Here is a 12902-nt window from a genome sequence, read left to right as displayed (position 1 = left end):
TTTTTCTTGTGTTAGTATTTCTAGACAAGGTGAAGAAGGACTACAAACTTAAGATTTCTCTGAGGTACAGAAGGTTTGGAACCACTCTCATTGAAAAAGATGCCTTTTGATGGTACATGAATGTACCATCGTCTTGGAGGAGGGCTAATGATAGCCACTTTTTGGCTATCCATATTTGCCATAGTGAGCTACCTCACCAAAAGGTTTGAAACCACTCTCATTGGAAAAGATGTCTTTTGATGGTACATAAATGTACCATCGTCTTGGGAGAGGGCTAATGATAGCCCTTTTTTGGCTATCCATATTTTCCATAGTGAGCTACCTCACCCAATAAATTTTATTTTATGGAGGGCCTAAATATAGGTATTTTTATCATTGTTATTTTGATATTTATTTGAATATTTAGACCTAGATTTGTGTCATTTGCCTAATTAGGCTACATACATTGACTCATCACTACCATGATTTCTCTTACCATTGTGCATATCCCATATTCTATAAATAAACTTATTCATGCAAGCCTCTCTAAATTTTTGTGTGAATCCACTCCAAGAAAAATCCACATTGAAAATACTTTTCACTCAATTATTCGTTTTTTACTAGATAAGTATTTTTTACATACATTTTTTCTTACCCCAAGTAAAAAAATGGCATCAATAAAATCAAATGATGGCCTCCTCACTTGATTTCCCTCTATTTTATGTATTTTATTTTTCCATTTTATATTTATATACATGTGACACTATTCTACATTCCAGGAATTGTTTATGGTATGTATTGTACATTCCATGAATTGTAATTTTATATTTATATACAGGTGACACTATTTTACATTCCATTAATTGTTTATGGACTAACTTGTTTTTTTCAATCATATCCATATATCATATTTGTGAATAATCCTAATCCACGCATATTTTCAAACCCTTAAGAATCTATTAGGTCATGCTCTCATGCAAGGAGGGGGTCACTCTTGGTGCTTTATGCAAATTCAACAAAAGAGGGCCACTGGAAGAATTTTGTAGAGAGGAAAAACAGGTATTTTGGTGAAATTTTTGGCATCCAATTTTAACGTACTCAAAATAAAAAACGCGGCCTATCGGTGAGATGTGATTTTTTTGGTGGCCCATATACTCACACAAGAGTCACCTTGGTCTTCTCTCACCTTTCCACACTTCCACACACGCACACACACTCTCATTCCTCTCCATCCCTCACTCAAACCTACACTTTCCATGGCCTCTCTCACCCTCTTCACCATTACCCTCCCCTCTCATCTTCATACCTCTCATATGAACTTTTACATGTTCATACACCATCTCTATGTCTCTCTTTATCACTTTTAAGTTATAATTTCATCTTACCTCTTCTTGAAATACATCAAAAATCAGCATGAAAACCATGTCTAACCTCTAAAAATTGTCAATCATCGTTATTTTCATCGTTGGTGATCAACCTTGGCAGCAGCGGCGTAAAAAAGAGAAGAAGAAGAAGAGGATCGATGGTCATTTTTGACAATCTACACAAGGAAAATCCAAACTTCTTCAAAACTTCACCATCACAAGGATTCCTTCACTTCATTCACCCACCTTCTTTCAACCATTTGCAGCATAGCAGCTGGTTTAAGTGGTATTTGATATTGGCATACCTCTCGATTTGCCTTTTAGGTCAGTATGTTCCCAAGCCACACATAATTGTATTTCTAGAATAGTGCCTTTGCCTTGTCCTTGATCTCTAGCTTCATATGTTTATTAATTTTGATCATTTGAGGGTTATCCTCTGAGCCAACATTCCATTCATTCACTTCTTGATCATCTGAAAGCAACCAATTTGGGCCTCCTCCCTTTCATTAGCTAGTGACTTAGCTTCCTTCTTCACTCCTAATACCAGTAGAATAATCATTAAAGGGGTTGCTCAACTCCAGTAATCCATTCTAAATTTCTTGTCTCATCGATTGTTAGGTTCTCCTAATCCGAGTTTGCCTGACTAGTTTCCTTTGGTGGTTTAAAGTTAAACTTATCTCTCTCTTGTTGCTCTAATGGTCATCCATCAACACTTGGTCATCAAAAAGTACACCTAAATCACGAAAAATACACCTCACCTTAAACATCAATTTTTGGAGCAACTTAAACAAATAACAGTGAACATTGTCAAAAAGACTTCAATTTTTTGAACTAAAGTCAATATAGAAAGTTTTGTAAGACGAAAAAGTGCAAATATTACTAAAAGAATTACACAACATTCCACTAAAAAAACAATTACATCTTTGAAAGCTTACAATTGAAAACTCAAGGCTTTCAATTACAATCCTAAAAAAAATTCATATGGTTTGTTGACAAAGATGACCGAACTTCTTCAAAGTGAGACCATAAACAAGAATTTTCATATCCTCCAAGTTTAATTTATTGATACATAGTTCTCTATTTTTCGTTTTCTTGTTCTTAGTCACCTTGATCACCTCAAGTAGTACTTACTTGTATTTGCATCTTCTCAAACTGCTTTGTATCAATGAACATCAATTGAATACAAATTTGCAATACACTTATATTGTAGAATACACGAGTATAAATATTTTTGTTCATTTGTTGTGTATAAGTATTTTGGGATTCAAGTTTTTTTAATTCTAGAAGATAAGAGTACTTCAATCTTGTATTTCGGAATACAAGTTTTAGCACTTCTCTATTTTAGAACACGAGATTGTAACAATTTTGTATTTTAGAATACAAAATTACAACACAAGTATATTCTAGAATACAAGTTTCTAACCCATGTGTATTCTAGAATACAAGTTTAAAGCACAAGTGTATTCTGGAATACAAGTTTGTAGCACAAGTGTATTTTGGAATACAAGTTTGTAGCATAGGTGTATTCTAGAATACAACTTTGTTGCAATCTTGTATTCCAAAACACAACGAGAAGGTTTTGATCTCTCCAGAGGTCGTATTTAGATATATCTTTTCCATTTTCGTCTCCATATCCTTGTTCTCTTTGTGAGTTTGCTTTATTTTCACGTGTGTACTTTGCATGGTTGTGTGCAAATCGTTTTTACGTTTTCGCGCGTGCGCGCGAAGCTTAAAGGTAATTTTCGGGTCCAGAACTTGGACAAACATATTCAGCATTCCGATAAATTCTCAAGTAGGTGTCTTGGAGCTTTACCCTGCTTTCGAAGTTGTTTATGCCCTCAAAATTTTATTTTGAGTATCACAGCAGAAGATAGTTTTCAGCCATACAAAAAAACTTCATGTGTATCTTACAGAAAACATGTATTGGTGTGGAGGTTAGAATTACACATGCATGATGGATTGTAGATACAAAGAGAGCTATGTTTACTCTCTTTGGTCTTCCTTTGGTCAAGCAAGTACTTGTTGTAAGAAATTTGTGAGATTATGTGGTTGGCTTGGAGATCGAACCGTTGAGTGTTGCTCTAGCCACTCCGCAAAGAGATAGTGTGAGTACTATTGTAGCACCTATTGTTGTTGAGATACTAGAGCAAGGGGGATGGAACTAGCATAATACACTTGCTTTTGGTATCATTTTGTTAACATATAAAATATCTATTGTGCTATAACTAAAGACATACTTTCATTTTTTTGGTTTAAATACACATAAAATCTTAATTTTCTACTTAAGAAAGCCTTGAAATATGAGAGATTTTTTAATCTTTTTGTTTGATTTTTTTGCAAATTTTATATCATTCTTGTTGTTTTTAAGTATTTATTTTGGATTTGGCATGCTTGATAGCAAGAATTTATGGTTCTTTTGTCGACGTTTGCAGCTTCTTCTTTGTAAATCCTTCTCCTTCTGGTGATGCATGTGTTTTTAAGAAGCAAAGAAGAGGTCAACAATCTAATCTCGCTAATCAATCTTCATATGCTCTAACTGGTTTAAGTCATACAAGTTCACTCACTCCCTCACGTGGTAAACTTGCTCCCATCAGTCCTCACTTTCAAGCACTTAGGATGCGTGTGTCAATAGCTAGAGCAGATTCTAGAAGATAACTGTTTCCACCTCCTTTCACTTTTGAAAGTAGTGCTCTTCAACGACATTTGTTAGTTGCTCATCAATTTCTAGAACAAGCTCAAGGTATTGACGAGACTTTACCGATGGTGCCTTTACAGAGAGTCATTGTTCCCCCTAGAGGTATGATTGCTACCTCTCATAAACAAAAAAAAAGCATCAACTCATGATGCTCAAATCCTTTGGGAGCATGCACAACACAAAAAGCTTGAAGGTCATGCTTGGTCAATTCGAGTTGGTGTTTTCGGGCACAATCAAACAATTATTGGACCCCTTATTTCTTTGTGACGTTGATAATAAAGGTCCCACCAATGAGGAAAGCGTTTTCGAAGTGGTAGGTTATTTTGTTGATGTCAGAGAAAATACCTCGCACGATATCTTATATTGTCTTCTAGAAGGGAAAGAAAAACAAATTGTGAATGACAAAGAGAAGAAATATGCTTTCAAACTTGCTTCATAGTTTTAGTCTTTAGTTTTGTTTATGAAGCTTTGTTGCAAAAGTAGAGATAATAATCTTGTTAGCTTTTTTTTTAAATTAGATGCAAAATTTGGAGTTTGTAAATTATAAGTGTGTATTTTATTTACATTTTTCATCACAATAGTGAAATCACAAAGTTTATGTTTTATTAATTGGTCAAAAATTGATGTAATTATGGGAATATAATTTTTTTGAGTTAAACATGTGATTGTAAATTTGTCAGTTCTCCATCGTTTTGAAGCATGACTTAGAAATTTGAAGATTTTTTAGCCATAATTTTTTATTAAAAAAACTTGCGAGCTTAAATGCTCATTTTTGCATGGAGCTGTAAAGTGATCATATTTCCCACATGTGTAACAATTTAAGCTTTGTTTTGCAAAGTCACCTATGTCCCTGCTGCCTCGACTAGTATCCATTCTTCTTACTCTTGTCTTTTTCATTTGACTTGTTCTCAGATGAACTGAAACTAGTGTTGGATTCTGACTCTTCAGTCGATGACTCACTATCACTCGACTTAAAGGCTTGGATGTGGACATCAGGATCATACTTCTTCCCTCCTTTCAAAATTGGAAATGAAATTTTCAGGTTGATAGAATGTTCAATGTGATTGGCTCTCGTTTTGTGAACTAGTTTCTTGTCTTTGGATCTCCTTTTACTGCAATGATCTGTATCAGCTTCCCAGTCATTGTCTTTTTTAGTCTCAGTTACTGTGTACTCTGCCATCTTCTTTGTTGGTTTGTGCCCTGATCGATGACTTCTTTTGTTGCTCTCACTTTCTCTAGTAGGTTTCTGACTGCGTTGAGATTCATGAGACTGGGTCCATCTTTCTGGCCGCTCTGCCTGCCTGTGCCTTGAATGAGTTGAATGTTGAGAATCCCTCTATTCACTAGTTGTTCCTCGTCTTGGAGGAACGCCTGTCTCATTCCCAAGTTCTCTCTCAATCTTAGAGCCTCGCTCTGGCTCATCGTGGATGGGGCTTATGCGATCTGGATCATCTATAAATCTGGTAGCTCGCCTTATGCCATGTGAAACTCGTATGGGCAGCATGATTGATTTCTGAGAAGTTTAATACCAATTGGGAGATAGTTCGTTTGTCAAGAGCAACTTAACTCCAACCACCATGATCGCCAAAATGGAATGAGCTGAACACTTTTGACAGCTATTCCAAGTTGGTCAATTAGAGTTAGTTCAGACTTAGTCAAGACTTCAGATCAAACAAGATTGGAATGGAAAGTAAAACTAGAAATGAAATACAAACTGAACTATAAATAAGACTAAACACTGGAAATGGAGAGTGAAAAAGCAATGTATTCAGATCAGTGTATAGAAGTACAACAAAGAGAGTCAAATCTGCTCTAGGTTTAATTAAAGTTACAAGAGCGTAAAAAACTCCAAGATACAAGACGGAGAGAGTGATAGTCTTAAAAAAATTGAATAGTGGGTCCTATTTATAGCCCTCAGTCCGGGCTTCTAATTGACTATACACTATGCCATTACTGCAGTAAGTACCCTTGGTAGCTACCAATCCAAACATCCCAACCGCCCATTTTGAATCTCTATATGGAGAGTGTTCCCGCCATTCACACCCATGCACTTTAACATCTCAAAATTTTGGCTTTTTTGAAAAAGCCATACTAAGACTATGCCCAAAGCTTTGTGTATATCAAATTCCAAGGTGCACGCATATGGTTTTGTTGGCGTACAATGAGCACATGAGCTGGATATACCTTCCTCTTAGTGAGTAAGGTCGCTGAAGAGGTGATTCTGATAGGTATATAATTGTGTTGGCCTATTTTAGTCACTACCTTCCTCATTCTGATTAAGGTAGCTAGCCGTCGAAGAGGAGGGATGATTCCAATGGCTATTCTTTTGAAGTTTTGTTACCAAAGATGTGGACCTCCAACCACAACCCTGCATCAACTCACGATTAAGTTCAATTCACGCCTAAGAAGGGACTTCGGGACTAGAGTAAGGAAGCTTATAGCAGGTTACAATGAGAGGCTTTTAAGGTTTACATTGCAATATTACATACATACTTCCATTTGAGGATGATAAAATAGGCAGTGCAGGAAATCTTGGAGGTCCTCACTTGGCCATACCTCACTAGTGGAAAACCCTAATAAACATGTGATCCTCTCATTGGAATCCCTTTTCTACAAATTGGTTACACGAGTGCCCATAGCCAAAACAAACTTCCCACTTCACAAAAGGAGAAAGCTTGTGTTATGTGCCAACTTCCTCTAAGATTTGAAAGCAATTGAAGTGTAACAAGCTCCGATGAGTACTTTCAGGGTTAGGTGCCAATTTCCTCACACAGTTGAAAGCAATCAAATGTAACGAGGACCAAGGATGGCAAATGCTTTACCATTCCAAACTAGTAAAACTACAGCAGAATAATGCCCTGCCCTGATCAGATTCCCTGGAGTAACAAACATTCTCATAAACATTTATGTAGCCAACGGGATCATACACCAGTGGTTAGGGTGGATTGTGGGATTGAAAAGACCCAGGTTCAACACTCAAGTGGCATCTTTCAAGTTCCAGTTTTCCCCTGGAATAAAAAAATAGATAAAAACCTAAAGAAGATGATTGATCCGGGGGATACAGATGCATAACCATATTACTCATCATAAGATAAAATCGTTTTTCCTTTGCCAATGCTATCCTTACCGAGTTATCATTATCATATAGGTAAAATAAAGGAAGAGCTACTTAGCTATACCCTGACAAGATGTTCAAGAAGCTGCTCTGTTACCGACTTCCTCAATTACAAATGAACCTTGATTGCCTCCACAAGCATATTACATAATACAAAAGAGTCCAAGCTTTTTTGTTACATGTTGCTAAGACGTAAAACATGTTGCTCCACTCCACAGATAAAAGTACCATCACCCAACCCTCATTGCCCAAATACTTTAAAAGTAAAAAGCAGACGAAGGCTTCTCATCACGGCACCTCAATTGAAAAAGAGAAACAATTCCCATTTCATGCTGCAACATCTGGCACCTACGAAGTTCTCATATAATTAAAGAAATCTTAGATCACAAGGATACGATTTTTGTGGGCTCCTTATCTACCTGAACTCCTCTTCAAATAATTGGCCTCATTGTAAAGAAGAATTTTTGACCGCCTACATGACTACAAAATCATGTCGAATGTGAAAAAGCTAGTCATTCAACTCCCATAGCCTAGCAAAACAACCTAGATTGACATCCCAGCGACAGATGGTACACCACCCTTGGCCTTCTTCTTGAGCTTCTCCACAACAATTGCTTGGGTTGTCAGAACCATGCCCGCGACGGAGGCGGCATTCTGCAATGCACATCTGGTCACCTTTGCAGGATCAATGACACCAGCCTCCAATAAGTTCTCATACTTGTCAGTCATAGCATTGTAACCGATTTCCCAATCACTCTCAAGAAGCTTCTCAATAACAACAGCACCTTCAGTCCCTGCGTTATCTGCAATCAAAGCAGCGGGAGCTGATAGAGCCTGCGTAAAACGACAAGACAAACTTAGCCAGAGTGTCTGCAAAAAGGTCACACTCCAAAGATAACTACATAATCATAATTATGCAACTTCAACGAGAAGCTTAAGTAAGTGTAAGAGAACATATTAGAGAGAACCTTTTGTACAATATCAGCACCGAGCTTCTCTTCAGGATCTACAATTGTGTCCTTGATACCAGGGACCAAGGCAGAAAGGTGAACAAAGGCTGCCCCTCCACCCGGAACAATGCCCTCTTCAATTGCAGCAAAAGTAGCATTCTTTGCATCTTCAATTCTGAGTTTCTTATCTTCCAGCTCAGCCTCTGTGGCTGCTCCCACCTAAAACAAAGAACACCATTCATCAGAAACATTGTAACCAACCATACGATGTTCAAGAGGGAGGATTTAGCTGCATTACACCTCTTCAAAGTTACTTAAGATGACAGCAAATTGTCATAAGGAAGCAGTCAACTCTCAGCAGAAAAAGAACCGTCACACACAGTTTTTTCGTATGGCAACTATCAGGCAAACACGTACAGGTGTAAACCTGTGGAAAAAAGTATGATTGAGACACATCGGACACCATAAGTGGCGTAAAAGAACAAGCTACCTATTACAGATATATTCCCACGTTAATGTTGATAGTGCTGCTTTAAAACCTTGCAAATGCCATTGGCTATTAATGCTGGTTTAAATTAGACACCTTTTCAATTAACCATAAAAGTGGCACAGGGTAAGTATGTTTGATCATATCATTCGCATATCATGCAGTAAATATCATATGAATATGAAAATATGGTAAATATACATACGAGTGTGAAAATAACTATGCCGTCATATATAGGTCAGAGATATGAAACACGTTGAAAAGCACACCCTAGTTACCTTAATGACAGCAACCCCACCAGAGAGCTTTGCCACTCTCTCCGACAACTTTTCTTGGTCATATACAGAGTCGGTTTCTGCAAGTTCTTTCTTGATTTGAGCAATGCGAGCTTGGATTTCATCCTTGGTGGCTGCATCAGCAATAATGGTCGTTGAGTTGTTGGTCATTGTCACCTTCCGGGCAATCCCCAACTGCTCAACAGTAACACTTTCAGGCTTCAAGCCAAGATCACTGGCTATATACTCAGCACCTGTTTCAAGCAAGAATAAAATTTGGTGAAACCTCTCAAGAAACAAAAATTCACTTTTTAAAAATTTGATTTGAGTATTACCAGTGACGATGGCAATGTCCTGCAGTAAGGCCTTCCGTCTCTCACCAAATCCTGGTGCTTTCAGAGCAGCCACTTTCACGATTCCTCTCATCTTATTCACCACCAGAGTTGCTAAAGCTTCTCCTGATACATCCTCAGCAACAATCACCAAAGGAGCATTCAGTTGTGAAACTTTCTCTAGAACTGATAGAATGTCTTTGATGGTGGCTAATTTCTGATCAGTGACAAGGATTCTTGCATTATCAAATTCCACAATGAGCTTTTCCTGGTTAGTCACGAATTGAGGAGAGATATACCCCCTGTCGATCTGCCAAAGTACAATATTGTCACTCTCTTTTTATCACCATAGTCAAAGCAAAGAGAAGAAGACAATAGATTGCTGCTCACCTCCATTCCTTCTTCGACTGTGATTGTCGTCTCAAAGGACGATGATGATTCGATTGACAACACACCATCTGGACCAACCTTGTCAATGGCATCAGCAATCATGGTACCTATGGCATCATCATTACCAGAAGAAATAGTCGCCACAGCTGCAAAACCAAGAACCAATCAGTACCCCAACTCACACTGCAAACAAAAACCTCCAAGGGCTGTGGATGGAAATTATGGACCTTTGATATCATCACGGCCCTTGACAGGTCGAGATTTCTTTTCCAGCTCTTGAACAATGGCCGTCACTGTTTTGTCTATTCCTTTCTTAACAGCAACAGGATTTGCACCTGAAGTGACATTGAGAAGACCCAGCTTGATCAACTCTCGGGCAAGCACCGAAGCAGTTGTGGTTCCATCTCCTGCTGAGTCATTTGTTTTACTGGCAACCTGTATAGTTCACAATGTAAATGCAATACTGTAGCAACCCACAACAAATCCTCCCTAGGAAATCCATCACATACCTCTCTGATCAAGGCAGCTCCTGCATTCTCCATTGGATCTGGTAGCTCAATGGCACATGCAATAGTAACCCCATCATTGATAACCTTCGGTGATCCAAACTCATCAAGTACTACGTTTCTTCCTGAGATGATAAATAAAATATACTCAGAGCTCGAGTAAGATAAGCACACTTTCAAAAAGTTTGCATTTCATGTGAAAGCTTCAAAATGTGTTAAGTTATGAGAAAAGGAAATCCACGGCCAAGTTTTGAACTAAGCACAAGCACAAGAGTTAGAGACCAGTCAAGGTGCCTGGCCTATATGGGGTTACTAATCACACACAACGAATCACCAAGAGAAAGCTGCGCTGCACGGCAGCAAGTCCTCAAAGACTTGAGACTGGCTAAGTAGCTGCAAGCAAACACGCTGCCTCACTTGTACAGGGTTATGTATCGCTCACTTATGACAAAAAGAGATAGTATTGCGTTCGCAGGCTCACTACGCATATTGAAAATTCAAAAGGGTGTGAAAGCTTGCACTGGCAAAGCAAAAGCCTCCAAACTTAAAGAAAAGAAGACTTCAAAGAAAGAGGCTTCAATTGTGAAAGCCCACCACGACTGCGAAACTGTATCAGCAAGGCCATACCCTTGATTCCATAGCACATCAATAAGGCCCCCTCCCTTCCATTAATTCTCATGTTTTTTCATGAGTGTCATGTGGGCAGCTCAATAGAGCACAAGAGTCACTCAGAAGTAAGTTCTTCCTTGCAGAAAATGCATGCCAATGTGGAAGAATGGAAAAGGTATCATTTGAGTACCCAAGAAAATCGCATACCATACTGAACCAAAGAAATCCTGCTACATGTGACAAACCTTTTTTTATTGGATGAAAACCTGGTAACCACCACTTGAAAAACTATTAAACTCTGCTTGCTTTTGACCAAGAGTAAACATGGACAATTTCTCAGATCACCACACAGATAAGCCGTGGTCAACATTCACATATCATATGCCAGATATCATTCAAAGTACTACAGCGGTAAAAAAAAACGTTATGTTCTTACATTGAAAAATCAAAACCTTACCTCGAGGTCCAAGAGTGACACCCACAGCATCTGCAAGTTTGTCAATTCCAGCTTGCAAGGCAGCTCTGGATTTCTGATCAAATGCTATTTCTTTGGCTTCAGCCCTCACTACAAGACGAGTAAATCTACGGGAGCTTCTGCTATGTGATTGCACCTCTCCATTCAGCTGATTTCTCCCTTGCCAGCATCCTAATGATTTTCTATGCTGGGAAAACGAACAGATTTCTGTGTAAAATATAGCATGCTATAGAAAGAGAAACGACAAATAACGCAAGAATCTGCACCACGATAGCAGGATGTCACGAGGTCATTCCTAAAGAAGTGTATGTGCAAAACACATAGGAGTATAAGCAGAAAGAAGGAATGACCAGTGTATCTCACTTACTCTCTCTCTCACACACACACACATGCCCCGTAGCGCGCGCACAGAAACTTAGATATAAATGCAAAAACACTCCTACCGAGCAATTGGCAGAACTTGGCGAAGAGACACAACCCAAAAGTCCATTGTTGAGGATGGCCCGAGCTGCCATGGCTGCCAAAGAATGCCGGATTTGAGGAGAGAACAGTAATGGGGGCGAGGGCAAACGTCTGGTCGTCCCCTTGAAACCCTCACTTGGTCTATCGGTCTATCCAAATGGTGCCTACACTTAACGGTGGTGTGATATTTTGAGAGAGAGAGAGAGAGATAGCCTTAGGGTGGGTTCACACTAGGCGGCGGAAGAAAAATGGAAGCAAGAGTTGATGGCCTCTTTCAGGCCCCTTCACTTTTTCACTTTTCCGCCACACTGTTCACACTAGGCGGCGGCAAATTTAGGAAGGCTTGTTCTTTCGCCGGTTCAGTTTGAACCCAGCCTTAGCACAAGGTGCCCTCCGGCCTCCGCTCGGCTAACTCTGCAGCTGGTCGGCCGTGGCTTAATCTTGAGCACATGGAGGCGCGACCGTGAGGATCAATGAAGCAGAGGTAGATGTGTGTAACATTGAAGGCAGGATCTGCATTCAATGGACACCAAGCCCTGTGCTTGGTTGTCCGTGGAGGTCAAGCCCTGGCTCTTCTCGGCCTCCTACCAGTGAAAAAGTGTTATCCATGTGGGCTCACGCCCCTTTCTTCAGTGGGCTGGCCAGTGCTACGACACCAATGTGCTCATTACAAGAGAGAGTGTGCGCACCAAATTACTCTAGTTGGAGATATACTGCATTTCTAAAAAGTATCATGCATAGACTAGTCTCATAAGGTACGGTATCCAGAAAGCATCATCAGCCAAGTACTCACCAACACCAGCTCAACTAGATCAGCCAAATCCTCACTAAAGTCAGCACAACTGTGCTAGAATTCTGTAATTTTTTTTGGAAGGAAGTTCTATTGGGAAATTAAGTAAACCTATTGAACCCTGCAAAGTGTAGGTAACCAAACGGACCATATCACATTAGCCATACCTTTCCACTGGTCCGAAATATCACCAGTTAGCTGAATTGCATTAGGCTTCCGTAAAACCAATATCAAACAATATATTAAAGCATTGTTTGCTACAACCATTCAGTGTCAAACAAATGTAATTACAGTTGAAATATGTCAAAAACTAGCAAGCATCTCAACCCATGGTAATCGGTTTATACAAGATCAGCAACCCTTCAGCCCCACATTGACAAAAAGTGCATCTTTAATTAAGTCAAGTGAGCCCTTCCCATAAATCTAAGTTGATTCCCATCCACAGCAAAAGGGAGTCATAGTTATCAGAAATA

At 39.1% G+C, this 12902-nt stretch overlaps 1 protein-coding gene across 1 annotated transcript; it reads right to left on the bottom strand.

The window, feature by feature from the left end:
• Nucleotides 1-7455: 7455 nt before the first annotated feature.
• Nucleotides 7456-11805, bottom strand: LOC147438884 (ruBisCO large subunit-binding protein subunit alpha-like). Its single transcript, XM_086484849.1, has 9 exons — nucleotides 11621-11805; nucleotides 11160-11364; nucleotides 10097-10218; nucleotides 9815-10022; nucleotides 9588-9733; nucleotides 9201-9507; nucleotides 8869-9119; nucleotides 8122-8322; nucleotides 7456-7987 (listed from the first exon to the last, which is right to left on the bottom strand). Exons 1-9 carry the CDS (start codon nucleotides 11690-11692, stop codon nucleotides 7697-7699), a joined length of 1803 nt encoding a protein of 600 aa, XP_086340975.1. The 5' UTR covers nucleotides 11693-11805; the 3' UTR covers nucleotides 7456-7696.
• Nucleotides 11806-12902: the final 1097 nt, after the last annotated feature.

This window comes from Adiantum capillus-veneris, chromosome 16 (genome assembly GCF_014529385.1).
Source record: "Adiantum capillus-veneris isolate H3 chromosome 16, ASM1452938v2, whole genome shotgun sequence".
NCBI lineage: Eukaryota > Viridiplantae > Streptophyta > Polypodiopsida > Polypodiales > Pteridaceae > Adiantum > Adiantum capillus-veneris.
Note: the sequence above shows the minus strand (reverse complement) of the source record. Positions and strands in the feature narration are given on the sequence as shown.

What these genes read in the sequence shown, in the direction of transcription:
- LOC147438884 (XM_086484849.1), bottom strand. Translation starts at nt 11,692, where the DNA reads ATGGCAGCTCGGGCCATCCTCAACAATGGACTTTTGGGTTGTGTCTCT. An exon ending in CAAGTTCTGCCAATTGCTCG is followed by an intron (nt 11,365 to 11,620) that starts GTAGGAGTGTTT and finishes TCGTTTTCCCAG; the next exon opens with CATAGAAAATCATTAGGATG. An exon ending in TGTCACTCTTGGACCTCGAG is followed by an intron (nt 10,219 to 11,159) that starts GTAAGGTTTTGA and finishes TTATCATCTCAG; the next exon opens with GAAGAAACGTAGTACTTGAT.